Below are 19,378 nucleotides of genomic sequence, written 5' to 3'. Positions count from 1 at the left end.
CCTAGATCAATATTTTTGGGTTGTCTACTAAAATATATACTGTGTGTGTATATGTATATGTATATATATATATATATATATATATATATATATATATATATATATATATATATATATATATATATATATATATATAATATACACACTTGTCAAAGGATAGTCAGGGATTCCTGACAGATATCAGTGTTACAATGTAACTATCGCTAATTTTGAAGAAGAAAAAATGGTTTGGAAATAGCAAAGTGCTACTTGTACTTATTTACGCATAACTTGCAAAGAACATGTAAGCATTGGGTATTTCTAAACTCAGGACAAAACTTAGAAACTATTTAGCATGGGTGTTTTTTGGTGGTTGTAGATGTGTAACAGATTTTGGGGGTCAATTTTTTTCATCCTATTTTATAATTTTTTTTTTTTTTTAAAGTAAATTATGATAGGATAATGAGGTATCTTAGAAAGTCCATTGAATGGTGAGAAAATGGTATATAATGTGTGAGTACAGTAAAAGAGTAAAAGGAAAATTACAGCTAAATGCAAATACCGCAGAAATGTAAAAACAGCCCTGCTCCTTAACGGTAAGAAAATTGAAAAATGGTCTGGTCACTAAGGGGTTAATTGAATGCTGACTTTGTTTTACAAGCAAGAAGAAATACTCTTGAAAGTAACTTATTAGTAAAGTAACCAGATTCAGTCTTGCTATAGCTCTCTTAAGGGCTGATGATAAAAAAAAAAAAATTCTTCTTGGAGAGAAATTGTAGTGCAGAATTTACAGGGGCTGCACTCACTGAATACTAAAAGAAAAAAGGTGGAACCATTCAGCACTGAGAGATCTCTCACAAAATTCTAGATAGGCAAATTGGGTTATACTTGTCTAAGGGGTGTTCTGGCATTTCTGTATCTAAAGTAGAGACAAGCCCAGTGCAATAGAACACTGCATGATATGAGGTTTATTACACTTAAACTTTGTGCATTGTATTTAATATTTCATTACACTTCAGATTGGGTCCTTAAGGTATTATTACATTTAGGCTTTGCACTTTCTATTTTAAATTTTAATACATTTTGGATTTAGAGCCATCTGTGATTTTACACATTCTGATTGTTTTAACATTTTCTGTGTTACTTGAATTAATTTGTATCATACTTTTGTATATTCCTGTGTATCTTTTACAAATGTTATTACACTTTCTCTGCTGTAAAATAGAGCTTCAGAAAGTGGGAGGGACAGGGGAGTTCCCAGGGTATGTCTGAAGCTCTCACAATTCTTGTGAAATGCTGTAAGCGTTTTAGACAAGCAGGTCTCACTGAAATATCTTGCCAGTTGTATGCTGGTGAAGCTTGCTCAAATTTCACAATAAACTTATTTTCCTGTCAGAAAAATAAATGTACTAAACTGGCAAAAACAAATTGAATTGTAGTAAAAACATTTGTTTAATTTTTATTTGCTGCAAAGTGAAACTTTATATCAGTCACAAGTATTTTCCTGTTAACTTCACTCTCCCCTGTGAAATTCTCTATCTCAGAGAGCCTCAGTTTCTATGTAAGGCATCTCTCTGGGACTTACATGTTCTGCCCTTTTTTTATAGAATTCATTGAGTGCAGCCCCTGTGAAGTCTGCACTAAAATTTCTATTCAAGCTACAAAATACTAAACATGTCTGGGAAACTAAAGCTGTCAGTTTTTCAGTTTTCATTTAAATCAGAAAAAATATAAATACTATGTAATTTGTAAAAGGTACACACAAATATATAAATTACGAGCCTAATTTGTTAAAAGTTACATGTACTGTCAAAGCATAAGAATTTGAAAAATCACAAATTCTAAATACACTGTGTACAAAATTAAAAAAAAAGCTTAAATGTAATACATCTTAATTTAAAGTCTAAAGTAATATGAAATGCAAAGTGTAAATGTAACAACTCTCATGTCATGCATGGTTATATTGCACTGGGCTTGTCTCCGCCATACACAGAAATGCAGGGAACACCCCTTGAAAAAGTATTGAAAAATCTGCCTTTTTAGAACCTCAGAAAGGATCTCGGCACTGGAGGATCATTTTATATCATCTCATCTGAGCAGAGAGATTTATATCATTAGGCTCTTTATCTTGAGTTAGTCACCCATGTTTAAAAAAAAAAAAAAAGTCAAAATGAAGTATTATTAAAACTATAAACTCACAGCCACCGGTGCCATACTATGACACAAGCTGTCACTGTAAAGGATTATTGTTAAACTGTTGAATAACCATTTCACCAAGTTCTCACCTACCCATGACAACTTAAATCTGTTAAATGTTAAGATGTAATTAAGTTAATGACACCGGATGTGGCCACTTCATTCCCATTATTTTAGAAAGCGAACTACCAAAGCATTTTTGTTTCCAATTTTGACTTGTGAAAACACCTGACTCACTTCTTGTAAAACCGCTTGACACTCCAAGGCCGTTTTTTTTTTTTTTTTAATATTTTTTTATTGAGTTTAAAATAGCAGGTTCATAACAGTCTCATCAAAAGGTAAAATTACATAAGATACATTCTACTGACATGACATGACATCTAAACACCTCATTTTTTGAGAACCAAGGCTGCTTTTATAATCGGAACGAATTGGATACAAACCGTATTCGAACCTACATCTGTCTCAACTTTTTTGATTATTTTTCATTTTAAATATCCTTGTCTTGCTCCTTAAACTATATGGCTGTTCTCTGATCCTGCTCTCTTTTTTAAGTTTTAAATAGGAATACAGGTATAATCAAAACGATAAGTATAAGCTTGTACATAAGTTTAAAGGTGAGTTTGAAAGAGCTGATCATTTGAGTAATTAACTAATCTGTCATCACATGCATACTCCCCTTCTAACTCCCCAAAACCTAAATCCATGTTTCCTTGAATGACGAAGAGAATAAACACCTGAAAAATGTGTACACCTATGAGCAAATACTGGTCTGGAAAATGAAATAAAATATCAGCTAGGACTTCTAAAGTTCGTTAGCTTGCAGTTTTTTGAAAAAATATTTTTCTCTGTTTGTAAATATGCCTGGGGTCAAATTTGAAGATGCAATAAAAAAAAAAAGATATGTATATGTGTATATATGTATATGTGTGTATATGTATATGTATATATATATATATATATATATATATATATATATATAATATGTGGCTGTGATCAGCTGTTACATAATACATGGGGCAGGTAAATAGAATTAACTTTTAAATTTGTTAGAAAAAAAAAACTACTACTCATTTAAAATTCAGACTCTTATTGCATACATTAGTTTATACATTTGAGAAAGCGTCACATGCGAAACATGTCAGGGAGCTAAGCAGAGGGCTTATGGGATCCTCTTTTTCAAACACATTTGTTGAGATGACTTGACACAGTGCAAAATTCTAAATAATTATTTTACTATACTGGGGTAGCTTTTAACGCTCCACCGCACTTACCCAATATTTTTCACACGTGATCTGTCTACAGCGTTTTATTCAGTGACGTCTTTTAGTGGAAATCTTTTGTAGCATCCTTGTGAATGCAGGACAATTTTGCTATCATATTTATGCAGTGGCATCGGGCATTCTAGATGACACTATAGCATAAAATGTATAGTTGTGAATGTTTGGAGCGCAACGGCATGTAATCCGCTTATACTTTAAACAAGTTTAGTGTGTTAACTGCAATATTTGTGCAGCGCCATGGATCATTTTCTAATAACGCTATAACACAAAATTGCAGAAATAAGGTAGACTTAGCAATTGTTCATTTTGCCACTTTTTATACCTGAATTATTCACTTACTATATACTATCACAACCTGCAGCATTTCACTCTCTATTGCATAGCTATCACAAGCAACATTGTTTTGTTGCACATTAACTGATGTTACTATAACTTTGTTATAATATTAATATCCAAGAATATTAAAAGTTCAACATTTATCAGAATGTGTACCACAAATATCTATCCAGTTTAGATGCTACATTATTGTACTCTTGCTAACTCTGGGACTTACTATTATTATTTATTATTATTTATTATTATTATTTCTGTATGCTGTAGCTCATGTTCACATCTATTATGCAATCGTGTCATTTGCCATCCGCCATAGACCACTAATGTAATAACAACAGGTTGACATTTAGTTATCCGCTATTTACCCTAAAACAATAATTTGCTCTGTCTCGCCATCTCCTCCTATTTCTTTTAAATACTTTTTCCCACTTTAAAGAGTTAAATTTAGTAAAGAATTGTTTTTTAACCTTTAAGTGTTTCCCATTCTAAAGGGATTTTTTCCACCTCCTCTTTACAGTTTTCCACCAGCTCTAATTCCTGTCCTCCCAGTATACAGCACCCACTCCCAGTTGAAACAAATAAATAATACAAATACTCATTCTATTAGTTTCTTCTCTATTCCTTTTTAGTTCTTTCTCCTTGAATTGGTTTATACATTTCTACTGTATTTCATGGGCTTTTAATCAATATGTGTTTATACAAAAAAGTTGTAATTTAATCTACTTCCACTGCCTTAATCTTTACAACATAGATTTGCAATCATCTTCAGTTTTGTCTACAACTGTTTCTTCTAAAGCACAATGGTAAAAATAGGAGTTGAATATCTTTATCCAATTATTTATTTATTTTTTTAAAATAGGAAACATCAGACAAGATGTCTTCGGAACCTTTTCATTTGGTTGCCCAGTCAAGGTTTGATTCCAAATGGCTGAAAACAGACCTACAGGTAAAGAAAGCTGCTGCACAACATAATTAGTTATAGTTCACATAATTAAAGTTACATTATTTTTAATTGTGTATATAAAAGTACGCTCTTTTGCTGAATTTCGGCACTTGTAAGTACTGTTGACTCCTTCATAGTCAGACTAATATTTCATATGCAAACTCATATTGCACATCTTAGCTGGTGTTTACCCTGTATTTTTACTGTTACTGGTCCTGTTTACCTCTCAGCAATCAATGCTACTGAGGCCCCAGACTTGACAATATTTGTAATATTATATTGGCATGTAATGCATCGGTTTATTGACATTTTTATATTTGTTGGTTTTGCTTTGTGTGCCTTCTTATATTAGCAATGCAGGTTCTCAGCTTAAGACACAGTATACACATTTTATAGTAAGTGACAGCCCCTTAACAATTGCTGCTTGTTGTCAAAGTTAGAATGTAGGTAGAGTTGACAGTTCCTGGCAGACTGCTTCTCTTTCTGTTTTGCATATGTAAATATGACCCTGGGGGTAGTTCAGGGCTCGACAAACCCAGGAGCCAGGTAGCCACTGGCTCCTAGAATTTTACCCCTGGCTCCTAACTTTTTGGGTAATTCTCCATAGATCTATTCACAAATACCACTGTCTGGCTCCTAAATATTTTTACTGACTCCTAAATTTTACACAGATTTGTTGACCCCTGGCGATAGTCTCCCTATGGGTGATGGAGGAAACCAGACATGGACTCCATGCCCAATGGGCTTAGAGGGATATGGCTGCACCTCACTGACGAGGCCCAGAGAAGGCCGAAAAGATTGTCTGGGGTTGTGGTTTTCCTTGTTCAGAGGAGAATTGCCTGGTATTTCAGGGCTGGACTGACAATGGAATCAGACTGATATACTACAGGAAAGTTTTCCTCTGTGAAAAGCACAATTGGGCAGAAAGAAGCTACTTCCAGGCAGTAACCGGGCCATCGAACAAGCTATTGAAGCTGCTGTTCGTTCCTGGTAGAATGCTTCTCTTTCTGTTTTATACTTGTATTTGTGACTCCTTCCTTTAATTAAGCATACCGCTTCAAGGAGTAGGTTCATAACGCTCCTATTGTGCTACTATTTTGGACATTCCCTATGCTAACCGGGGAGGATATTTACTTTAGGGGTACATAGAATATACGTACACATATAGGTCTTTATGCAGGCTTATCTAATATCTTGATACTTCACTTATGTGACTCGAGGCTTGTCCTGCTATCAGTGGCTGGGGCTGTAGGATGAGTCTTACTCTTATGACTCTCTGAGGCCATCTATTCATGAGAGTATGGTAGTTTAAAGCTTGTGACCCCCTAGTCGCGCAAAAAAAAATCTGCGTGCATGTCCTCCCTATATTGGTACTTAAGTTTCTAAGATGTTCCTGTAATTTGTTAACTCCTTAGGAGCTAGTTTTGAATAGTTTAATATAAATATTTACCTATACTTTTCGAGCCTACAAGTTGCAGTTTTTGGAGCTTCTAATTTGCAATAGCTGAGTGGGTAAGGTGGATTAGCATTAGCCCTAGATAGTTCTATAGCCCTATTTCTGGGCCACTTACTTGACACCTATCTTCAAAAGTGGAATTTTCAATTTGGGTTGCAAATCTACTAATTTAGATATCTGGTTGCTATGTTATATATTTTAGTTGGTGTGGGTCAATAGTTTATTCATACAAGATCCTGTTTTTTGATTATTCTGTATGTAATAGATAATTATTTGTATGACGTTACAAGAAAACTCTATTTATAATATTTTTCTGGGCCCCAGAGAGGCCCTTTTTGATCTATTAGCAAGCCAAGCCCATTTTGATGGGCTGTGGTTTCAAAGATCAAATCCAGCTATTTTGTTTGCAAAAAGAAGCATAAATGAGCAATTTCTCCTACATTTTTATATACTGCAGCTGGTATAGCAAGTCATGTGGAACACATTCAGGGAAAAACAAATTTACAGTCAACTGTCCCTTTAAGGGCTGCTGTTTACCACACTGTACATTTTGTTTTGTTTTCTATTCATTATATGCTTATTATTTTGTTAGATTATATTGAAAAAAGCTAACTGCCGTGCCATATAACCTGTATTCCAGAAACAGAACAGAGAATGCAGTTTAAATTACAGCCTGCCTAATCCTTTTAAAATATTTACCTTTGTGTTATGGTAAATATAACATTGATCCTCTGCCCATAGCTCCAGCTTTCATTAGCATATCAATGACGATCCGACTTCCTCCAACCATTGTGTGCCTCACGAGCTGGATGCCAAAGGGGGCACACAACAATTGGAGGAAGCCGGATTCGTCATCGATCTACAAAAGAAAGCCAAAGCGGCAGGCAGAGGATCAGCGCTATGTTTACCATAACGTAAAGGTAAGTATTTTTCAAAAAATAAGCATCTTTGTAAAGTTTAATGAATAAAAAAGTGCTCCTGTTTTTAATATTATTTTAAGATATCTGGCACTTATTCATTAAGCTTTAAGATAATTTTAAAGGAGCATAAAACAATGTTTTTTTTTCTTTTGAGATTCAGATAGAAAGCATACAGTTTTACAAAAGTTTCCAATTTACTTCTGTTATCCTGTTTAGCTTGTTCTCATATTATTCTTTAAGAGATGCACATTTTTGGAGAAATACCCGATGGGGAAACACTGCTACTAGTGCTCTAGTAAACATATCGCGATCATAAAACTGTTGCCATATATTGCTCCTTTCATTCTAGTAAATTGAAAACTTTTTTAATTTTTACACTCTACCTGAATAATAAAAGAAAATTCTGGGTTTTTATGACCCTTTAAATACCAGCAGTGGGCCATCATTTTACTGCGAATACATTACCATTGTTAGCTGTAGAGCTTATTTCTAGCAAATATCCATAGTATATTAGTATCAATTGCATATGCTTTAGAAGAGAGCAAGTCATTGTCAAATCAAGTTATACATTTTGTTGTACGGTTTATTTGTATGATTGTTGCTCAGAATGTTAACTTTGGAAGAAACCCTCCTGCCAAATCCTTCGTTAGGAAGTATCTATTTTGAGAGAGTATGTGCTGCATGCTGATCATTTTACTAGTCACCTGCTGATACTTATTGCCAAATCTGTTTTTGACACTGTGTAGCTAAAATGTTGTGCTCCTCTTATAGCCGTGTGTGTGTATAAGATTTTTTATTTTAAATAAAATTAAAGCTCAATTATAATGTTAAAATCACATGCTCTGAGCATTTAAAGGGACATTCAACACTGCCCACAACATTAATCTATGTTGAAAAACTAAAAATCAAGATCAAGCTGCAACGTGCCCCCTTTCTCTTACTTCCTGCCTTCACTGTTGAATCGTCTATGATAACTTCCAAATTGGTGTCCTAACATGGCTTCCTAACTCCCCCCACCGTGACGTATTCACCTTCTTTTTCAAACCAGCAGCCAATGATAGCCCATTCCTCGGACTGCAATCCAAGTGCGTTCACGGCCGTTAGCGCATGCGCGATACACTAGGAACTCTAAAAGCGGAACCATAATAAGCCAAGTTGTTTCCGTTCCGCTTCTTATCAATGTAAACTAAGGAGTTGATGCGTATAGGGGTTTTACCTAATAGAACGAAGTAGGGTACTATGCGTAATATAAGTGGAACGGAAACAACTTGGCTTATTATGGTTCCGCTTTTAGTGTTCCTAGTGTATCGCACATGCGCTAATGGCCGTGAACGTGCTTTGCATTGAAGTAGGAGAAATGGGATATCACTGGCAGCTAGTTTGAAGAAGAAGCTCTATACGTCACGGTGGGGGGAGTTAAGCAGCCATATTAGGACACCAATTTTGAAGTTATCGTAGACGATTCAACAGTGAAGGCAGTAAGTAAGAGAAAGGGGGCACGTTGCAGCTTGATCTTGATTTTTAGTTTTTCAACATAGATTAATGTTGTGGGCAGTGTTGAATGTCCCTTTAATTTAAACACTAACACAATAGCAGTTCTGTAATGCTGTGTGTCTTACTGCAGAAAAGTGATTGATTTACATAGTTAAAGTCCTATTCAGATACACATTTGGGGAATTTGAATATGTTTAACATCTTTGCATTATAATGTTTGACATTAGCGCCACTATAATGTTCAGAGAATGTGCTTTTAACACTATAATGGCAATTTAACTGTAATTCTGAAAAGCCTATTTAGTGAAATCCAATACATGTGTGTAGATAAATAATATTTACAAAAATGACAATACATTATGCAGGGGTAGAAGTTTCCACTTGCCTTGTAGCTGGAAATTAAGTTAAAAATGCAGATATTTAGAAATCTTTTCTAGAATAGTGGTTCTGACTATTTCAGACTGTGGCACACTTGTCAATGCAAATGTCTGTTTCAGCACACTTGTATTTCTAAATACTGGATTCATACAATGCACTGGGAACTTTTTAGTTTTTGTCAGTTTACACTTCATTGACTGTATTCAAATTGTGTTACAATATATTTTTTTTATTAAGAGAAACATTAAAAAATGTTTAGTGTCTAGGTACCACAGACTCATTCAAAAGTCAAGACAGAAGACATTTTGCATCATGCATGCACACCATTTATAATAATCCTAAATGATTTTAGCTCAGGTCCTCTTGCCACACAACCATAACCTATAATGTAAATCCAAACGGTCTGCATTACCTAAATACATAATCATTTTTGGGTTATGGCGGCAGATCAGTGGAGCTCTAGTTTTAGCATTTGCAGCAAAATAAACCAATTATGATATAAGGTTGTTCAAAAGTTGATAATTGTATAAGTAGGCTAAATTTCACTATAATTTGGACAAAGTATTTTACTAGTAAAATTTGGGTACATACCAATGACAACAGAACATTGCTCTAGACTATATTCATCAAATTAATTACCTCTCCCACTGGGGAATTTCACCCTGCCCTTTACCTACTGTAAATGTAAATTCTTTAGCCTGTCCCTTCATTATTAGTGAAAGAAAGGGAGCTGGATGAATATAGTGATCTTGGCTCTAGCCTATATTCACCAAATAAAGAATTGACATTCAAAGTAGTAAAAAGAAAATAATAATGGGCAAAAAGATTTCTTAGAAATATGCTGCAAAATTTTTTTATTTGTTAGAATGAACGGCATATAAAACTCTATGGCTTTCAAATGGTACTTTTTAACTACACAAAGGTATTAAAACACATTCTCACGGATAGTAGTGCTAAAATGTCTTGCTCTAACGAATTTGTCCACTAAAATGGCCTGTTAAGCCATTGAGGCAAACATCTAGGACAAAAAAAAGATTCCAAGGTGGGGTGAAACGTATAACCTAGGCTGGCTATGACCCAAGGCTTGAAAGAACTGAATTAAATAAATGCCCATTTAGTGCTACTTACTGTTGGTTGAGATGGTGGAAACTTAAAGGGATAGAAAAGACCAAACATTTGTATTGTTTAAAAAGATAGAAAATCCCTTTATTTACCATTCCCCAGTTTTGCATAACCAACACAGTTATAGAAATATACTTTTTACCTCCTGTTATTACCTTGTATCTAAGCTTCTGATGACTGCCTCCTTATCTCAGATATTTTGACAGACTTGAATTTCAGGCAATTAGTGGTGACTCTTAAAGGGACATAATACTCATGCTAAATCACTTGAAACTGATGCAGTATAACTGTAAAAAGCTGACAGGAAAATATCACCTGAGCATCTCTATGTAAAAAAGGAAGATATTTTACCTCACAATTTCCTCAGCTCACCAGAGTAAGTTCTGTGTAAAAAGTTATACTCGGCTGCTCCCAGCTACAGGTAAAAAAATTAAAAAAAATGAACAGCAGCCAATCAGCATCAGCAGTGCTGAGGTGATGAACTCTTACTGTGATCTCATGAGATTTGACTTAACGCTCATGAGATTTCATAGTAAGCTTCCTTTACCTGATTGGTGAAATAATATGAGAGTTCACGAAGCTCATCGTTTCAGTTGTCCCGGGACAGACATACTAATATGCTGCTTAGAAATCCTTTACAATGGGAGGTGGCTACTGAGGAACTTTTGAGGTAAAATATCTTTCTTTTTTACATAGAGATGTTCAGGTGATATTTTCTAATCAGCTTTTTACAGCTATGCTGCATCACTTTGAAGTGTTTAAACATTTGGGTATTATGGCCCTTTAAATAACTTATCGTGCGTGAGCACAATGTAATCTATATGAAACACCTGAACTAATGCCCTCTAGCTGTGAAAAACTGTCAAATGCATTCATAGAAGAGGTGGCCTTCAAGGGCTTAGAATTCAACTAAGAATACCAAGAGAACAAAGCAAATTTGATTATAAAAGGAAATTAGAAAGTTGCGTGCCCTATCTGAATCATGAAAGTTTAATTTGGTCTTTACTATCCCTTTAAATTTTCAAAGTTCTCTTATCATAAAGTTGAGTGTCGGATATAGATAGATGTGCATGTACCTCCCTTTTTTTTTTACTAGGATTCTTTCATTTTAATAATTGTCATATATGTACTTTAGATTTCCCTTCTATTCAGACTTGATGCTTTCTCAAATTAAAAATCCTGAGCAATATCTTTTTTTCCCCTCTGTGCTTATGTAATTTCTACATTTTAAACTTTCAAAGTACTGGGAATGAATCTGAATTATTTAATTACATAGATGAGGTTAAAAAAAAAAAAAAAAAAAGACATAAGTCCACCGAGTTCAAATGAACCGACATTAAGGAATTTTGAAATATATGAAAAGCTTGCATCATAATTAGAAAAGTTATGGTAAGATAGCAAGGTGGATAGCAACATTTAAACGGCTGAAGCCTTTCTACTCATAACCATCATACTGCTAGTTGGATATACTACTGTATTTGAATGATTTACTGAATCCTACTGAATTTGAATGATTTACTGAATCCTCATGCTGAACACCGGGAAATAGTAGCAAATGAAAAGTAGGTGCTAAGTCCTGTATAAACCCTGGACGTTGGTCAAGATATATTTGCTGTAACTTTCCTTTCTTTCTGATGTATCCTACATAATCATTTTGAAATTGGACAGATTAGTGGGGGAAAATAACCAGACTTAAATTGCCACTTCTGTTCTAATATATCAAGTTATTGAGATGGATGATGTGTGTCTGCTGAAAAAGATATCTCCACATCTAAATTCCCCCCCTTTTTGCATTAGCCATATGTGGATTTTTCTTCTATTTTCTTGCCAGATTTTTTTTGACATAACTTTACTGGTGGAATTTTTTTGTTTAAGAGTGGTTGTTGTAAAGACACAGCAAGGTTTTGCAAAGAATTGGAGGGGGGGGGGTCTCATTAATAAAGGCCATTATATCAAGTATCTTCTTAATAATTTTATGGTTAAAATTAAACTAAGTAATACATACTGAGATCATCAAATTCTTACTTTCTTTGATCTTGGTAGGTTGGGCTAATATTTTGTTTCTAACATTTTTGCTCTATAGAACCCTAAATCTATAAGAGGTAGAGGGTAACCTTTTTATTAGTATCTACTGGCTTAAAATAGGTAGAGTAATTTACCTTTCCATCATTTGTCCCATGTTAATATTACATCCAAAAATTCTATTCGATCCAATTAGATATTGGATAAAAATGACAACCCCAACTCATTTTGAAAGAGGCGTGCAACAAATGATGTTGCTGATTCTACAGTCCCCCACCAAGTCCTCTGTGTAACGGCCATAGAACAGCAGGTTCTCTCCCCATCTAGGGTCATAAATATACCTTTCTCCGAACTTGACCATAATCAAATTTGTAGAGCTGGGGGCGAACCTGGTGCCCATGGCTGCCCCCTTAATCTATAGATAATAGTTGTGTTAAAATTAAGTAAATGAAGTCCAATAAATAGGATGTCTGTTTGTTAGACATAAACATATCTTCATTCAAGTAACAGCCAACTGCCTTTAAACCATAATGGTTGACTATATTAGAATACAATGCATTAACATCACAGGTCAGCCGCAAATCGCTTTCCTGTTTTGTAATAGTTGAGTTTCATCAGTAGATCTGTTTTATTATATACAATTTAAGCTTGCATAGGTATTTCTGTAGGAAATCATTTATATTTTCACACATTAATTCTGTTATACTGTCAATCCCTGTAATAGTAGGCCTTCCTGGGAGGTTGGCTAAACTCTTATGGATTTTTGGCAGATGGCTTATAGAATCAAATGTTTGGATGACTTGGTGTCAAATATTTTCTCTTTTTTTATTACATGTACCCTCTTTGGATCCAAATTCTTTTAATTTACAGGGAAAGTCAAGTCCAAAAAAAAAACTTTCATGATTCAAATAGGGCATGCCATTTTAAACAACTTTCTAATTTACTTTTATCACCAATTATGTATGCTTTGTTCTTTTGTTATACTTAGTTGAAAGCTAAACCTAGGAGGTTCATATGCTAATTTCTTAGACCTTGAAGGCTGCCTCTGCATATGACAGTTTTTCACCACTAGAGGGCGTTAGTTCATGTGTTTCATATAGATAACATTGAGCTCATGCACATGAATTTACGGAGAAGTGAGCACTGATTGGCTAAAATGCAAGTCTGTCAAAAGAACTGAAATAAGGGGGCTGTCTGCAGAGGCTTTATTACAAGATAATCACAGAGGTAAAACATGTGTTTTTTTATAACTGTGTTTGTTATGCAAAACTGGGGAATAGGTAATACAGGAAATATCTATCTTTTAAAAACAACAAAAATTCTTGTGTTTACTGTCCCTTTAATGAGATCCTTAGAAAACGTGTTTGTGGGATTTCCCTATAACTGCCTGTAGTATTCAACATCTAACCGGATACTTTCCACTTCTCTTATATAGTCCTCATAGTCTTGTATTACAATGTGTCCCCTTACCATGTGAACTCTTTTATATCCAAATATTTGTTTTTGGGTTTCCCCGGCAACGGGTTGGGACACTCATCACGATTATATCACATTCATTAGCAGTGATAGGCAAGGTGTCCGTACACGGACACTGTTGTCCGTGACTAGCCCTTGCAGTGTCTGCCACAACCTTAGTATATCTTTTCTTTCTGATTAAATAATAGGAAGAAAAAAAATATGTAGTGTGAATAAAGTTAGTGGCTTGTCAAAAAACTGCTAGCGATATTGGGTGATAAGTTATGGAATAAATAAAGCCTAAGTGAAATACTGTATGTGTATCTGCATCTGTATAATAACACCCAGCTCTATACAAAGAGTATATACACAGTAGTAACACTGGCATATGCATATAGACAAACAAGGGCTGGTTATAGGATCAGTGGTATCTGCATCAGTATAATAACACCCAGCACTATATAATGACACAGTAGTGACACTGGCTCATGGGTATAGCCAGAGGAGGGCTGGTTATAAGATCAGTGGTATCTGCATCAGTATAACAACACCCAGCACTATATAATGATACAGTAGTGACACTGGCACATGGGTATAGCCAGAGGAGGGCTGGTTATAGGATCAGTGGTATCTGCATCAGTATAACAACACCCAGCACTATATAATGATACAGTAGTGACACTGGCTCATGGGTATAGCCAGAGGAGGGCTGGTTATAAGATCAGTGGTATCTGCATCAGTATAATAACACCCAGCACTATATAATGATACAGTAGTGACACTGGCACATGGGTATAGCCAGAGGAGGGCTGGTTATAGGATCAGTGGTATCTGCATCAGTATAATAACACCCAGCACTATATAATGACACAGTAGTGACACTGGCACATGGGTATAGCCAGAGGAGGGCTGGTTATAAGATCAGTGGTATCTGCATCAGTATAATAACACCAAGCACTATATAATGACACAGTAGTGACACTGGCACATGAGTATAGCCAGACAAGGACTGGTTATAGGATCAGTGGTATCTGCATCAGTATAACAACACCCAGCACTATATAATGACACAGTAGTGACACTGGCTCATGGGTATAGCCAGAGGAGGGCTGGTTATAGGATCAGTGGTATCTGCATCAGTATAATAACACCCAGCACTATATAATGACACAGTAGTGACACTGGCTCATGGGTATAGCCAGAGGAGGGCTGGTTATAGGATCAGTGGTATCTGCATCAGTATAATAACACCCAGCACTATATAATGACACAGTAGTGACACTGGCACATGGGTATAGCCAGAGGAGGGCTGGTTATAGGATCAGTGGTATCTGCATCAGTATAATAACACCCAGCACTATATAATGACACAGTAGTGACACTGGCACATGGGTATAGCCAGAGGAGGGCTGGTTATAGGATCAGTGGTATCTGCATCAGTATAATAACACCCAGCACTATATAATGACACAGTAGTGACACTGGCTCATGGGTATAGCCAGAGGAGGGCTGGTTATAGGATCAGTGGTATCTGCATCAGTATAATAACACCCAGCACTATATAATGACACAGTAGTGACACTGGCACATGGGTATAGCCAGAGGAGGGCTGGTTATAAGACCAGTGGTATCTGCATCAGTATAATAACACCAAGCACTATAAAATAATGTTTTTAATTTCAAATGTACCTTTGTTTCCTTCACTAAGGTCTATACTTTGGAAAATGTCTGCCACAGCCTTTGTCTGTGCCTATCCCTGTTCATTAGCTATAAGTTAATTATCACTCATTCACATTTTATTTTAGTCAAGCTATTAAGGTGGATGGATATTTGTTTTTATTCACAGTACATCATCATTGATGTTTGTGACTTATGTCAATTTTTGTAGTATTAATTTTGTACATGGTGTCATACATCATAGAATTTTTCAGCTCATACCTATAAGTAATAGCACTTTGATAAAACACACACACACATATATATATATATATATATATATATATATATATATATATATATATATATATATATATATATATATATATATGTATGTGTGCTCATAAGTTTACATACCCTGGCAGAATGTACTTCTTTCACTCATGGTTAGTGTTTAGCTGAATCCATTTTTTATCAATCAACTGTGTTTACTCTTTTTAAATCATGATTACAGAAACTACCCAAATGACCCTGATCAAAAGTTTACATACCCTGGTGATTTTGGCCTGATAACATGCACACAAGTTGACACAAAGGGGTTTGAGTGGCTTTTAAAGGTAACCATCCTCACCTGTGATCTGTTTGCTTGTAATTCGTGTGTGTGTATAAATGGTCAATGAGTTTCTGGACTCCTGACAGACACTTGCATCTTTCATCCAGTGCTGCACTGACGTTTCTGGATTCTGAGTCATGGGGAAAGCAAAAGAATTGTCAAAGGATCTGCGGGAAAAGGTAGTTGAACTGTATAAAACAGCAAATAGATATAAAAAGATATCCAAGGAATTGAGAATGCAAATCAGCAGTGTTCAAACTCTAATCAAGAAGTGGAAAATTAGGGGTTCTGTTTGATAACATACTGTATTCATCTTGCCATCAATTCTGACCAAATTTCCTGTGCCTTTTGTAGCTCACACATCCCCAAAACATCAGCGATCCACGTCAGTGTTTCACAGTGGGAATGGTGTACCTTTCATCATAGGCCTTGTTGACTCCTCTCCAAATGTAGCATTTATGGTTGTGACCAAAAAGCTCTATTTTGGTCTCATTACTCTAAATGACTTTGTGCCAGAAGGTTTGAGGCTTGTCTCTGTGCTGTTTGGCGTATTGTAAGCGGGATACTTTGTGGCATTTGCGTAGTAATGGCTTTCTTTTGGCGACTCAACCATGCTGCCCATCTTTCTTCAAGTGCCTCCTTATTGTGGATCTTGATACAGCCACACCACATGTCCTGTATTTTACCTGAAGTTATTTGTGGGTTTGTCTTTGCATCCAGAACAATTTTCCTAGCAGTTGTGGCTGAAATTTTAGTTTGTCTACCAGACCGTGGTTTGGTTTCAACAGAACCCCTTATTTTCCACTTCTTTATTAGAGTTTAAACACTGGATGAAAGATGCTCACACTCTCACTCTCTCACTCTTTTATATATTTATATATATATATATATATATATATATATATATATATATATATATATATATATATATATATATATATATATATATATATATATATATATATATATATATATATATTCCAGCACTCACTTGCAAACTCTCAGCTAAGAGTTAAAAGCAAAAATGGAAAGGTTAGTTACCGCATCTGGCCAAATGGGACAAGCCCAGGTACCACGTCAAGGTCCTTTCCAATACCTGGAACCCTAAAACAGCCACACAATGCAAGCTCTCAAATCCAAACAAACTGGGAACAAGGGAAGGGTGCACAGACATATACAAAACACGTAAGGGGACTGCACTCTCATACCGGACCGGGTACACATCCCATGACCCTGCAACATGCTCAGCCGTGGGTGCTCACCGGCACTCACAGGAAGCTGTGCTGTCCCCAGAGTCACAGGCAGTTAACCCCCGACAGGTCTGGATGCAATGTGTACCCGGTCTGGTATGAGAGTGCAGTCCCCTGGATCAGTGCTGCCATGGGATCCTTCTTTAGTGGGCAATATTGCTTATAAGGGCTAGTGGCTTTGGGTTTGATGTCCTAATATGGGGAGTGCATACAATACAAGAATAGTTGCATTTAGTATTTAAATTGTCTCCATAGGACAATAGCATTATTATCTTTCCACCCCTTTTTGATGAGATTGCAAGGTACATTCATTGCATGTAATATTCTCTCTCATCACAGTACACCCTTATAATTCATAACTTTAAGGGGCGTGATGCTGGGCAAGTAAGATGGGCAACAATAGCCATATATGGTATGCAGTGTATTGAACACTGACATAAACACCTGTAGTTGCTGTGTTCTGTGAGTTCATCGGATATGGGCAACTCGCACGTTCTTTTGATTCGCCATTTGTATTGCTATAATCTCCTATTGTTTTGGACATTTGTTCTAATTGTCTCCAGCCGTTTTACATTATGCCTGAAAAAATGGCATATCGGTGAGAAATGTAGTAGCATTCTGCTTCAGAAGACCAATTACAGATTCTTTATTGTAGGCTGCGACATTTTAGTTCTTTGCATAGACAGACTCTGGGGATCTTAAAACCTGAGGCTATAATGAACATAGGAAGCAAGCTGAGCCACAGCTGTAAATATGAAATTTAATTTTTTCATTATTTATTTATTCTCCCTAAATCTTTAAAGGAACCTCAATCATCTGTGAGCAATGTCATGTTTTTAGACAAACTCGTATGCTCAGTATCGGCCTTTATGAAAGCTGAGCAAACTTTGTCTAAAGTGTTCCATTTAGTTATATTTTCAGGTATTTTAAACATTGTTTCATTCCTTTTGAATTTCCTCTCTGTTTATACTTAAAGGGGACACAAAATCCAATTTTATTTATTTCATGATTCCGATAGAGCATGCAATTTTTAGCAACTTTATAATTTACTTCCATTATACATTTTTTTCATTCTCTTGTTATCTTTATTTGAAAAAGCAGGAATGTAAGCATAGGAGCAGGCCCATTTTTGGTTCAGAACCTGGGATTTGGTGGCTTTTTGGTAGCCACCAATAAGCAAGCGCTATCCATGGTGCTGAACCAAAAATTGGCCTGGCTCATAAGCTTTATAATTCCTGCTTTTTTAAATAAAGATTGAAAAAGATCAAAGAAAAATTGATAATAGGACGGAGTAAATTAGAAAGTTGATTACATTTGCATGCTTTATTTGAATCATGAAAGGAAACAATTGGGTTTAGTATCCCTTTAATAAGGAAGGAGTAATAATTAATGCATCTTTCATTTGTGGTGGAAAATGATACCAATTTACACTGTTACCTTTTCTAGGATTATCTTCTACCACATTGTTTGCCTGATTGACTTAAAGGGACATGCTAATGCAAAAAAATACATGATCTAATTTGTTAGAGCGTGTCATTTTTGCATTACTGACCCCGGTTAACTAAATCCTTAGTGGAGACCCACTCTAGGGCTTATAAGCCTTGCAGCAACCGCTGGAGTATGTCGTTTTTGGATTAGAGTCCCTTTGCCTAACAGTGAGTTAGTCTAAAGCATGGGATTCTATATCTTCTTGGTGGGAAAAACCTAGCATATTAGTAATTAGCTCAGAATTGTTGAAGCTGGGCCACATCTTTCTCAAATAATAGCGTAGTGCAAAATTCCATTACTTTTGTGCACTTTTGATTGAACAAAGCTTTTTCTTCCCTAGCTTGCATTTACAAGAGATGGATTTTGCAGTCTTTGGAATGAAATGGTGAAGGATGGTGAGATTGTTTACACTGGAGCCGAATCATCACAGAGTGCAGAACCTTCAAGAAAAGGTGAGTTAATCCGATTGTACCCAACACCACATCAGTTTAAATCTGGGTTGATTGATTTGATGGGGTAATTGGTTAAATGGACATGAAACAACCGTTTTCTTTCATGATTCAGAGCATTTTAAACAGCTTTCTATATTATCCAATGTGCTTAATTCTCTTGGTTTCCTTGGTTAAAGGAGCAGTATTGCACTTCTGGGAGATAACTGAAAGCAAATGACGAGACATATTTGTGCAGCCACCAATCAACAGCTTCTTGCCTAAACTAAACACATTTAGATAATAAAAATAAACTGAAATCATGAGAGAAACAATTTGGGTTTCATGGTCCTCGGGTGTTG

General features: G+C 35.6%; 1 protein-coding gene across 4 annotated transcripts in view; it reads left to right on the top strand.

Annotated features, from left to right (window-relative positions):
• Window positions 1-19,378, top strand: part of HERC2 (HECT and RLD domain containing E3 ubiquitin protein ligase 2) — a 733,063-nt gene that overhangs the window by 9,812 nt on the left and 703,873 nt on the right. For all 4 annotated transcript variants that reach the window (XM_053707729.1, XM_053707727.1, XM_053707730.1 and 1 more), the window contains exons 2-3: window positions 4,651-4,737; window positions 18,929-19,040. In XM_053707729.1, the coding sequence (XP_053563704.1) occupies window positions 4,666-4,737; window positions 18,929-19,040 (184 nt within the window). In that variant the 5' untranslated portion in view covers window positions 4,651-4,665. The remainder of the gene's footprint in view (window positions 1-4,650; window positions 4,738-18,928; window positions 19,041-19,378) is intronic.

Source organism: Bombina bombina, chromosome 3 (assembly GCF_027579735.1).
Source record: "Bombina bombina isolate aBomBom1 chromosome 3, aBomBom1.pri, whole genome shotgun sequence".
In the NCBI taxonomy this organism is placed as follows: Eukaryota; Metazoa; Chordata; class Amphibia; order Anura; family Bombinatoridae; genus Bombina; species Bombina bombina.
This window is presented reverse-complemented; position numbering and strand designations above follow the sequence as displayed.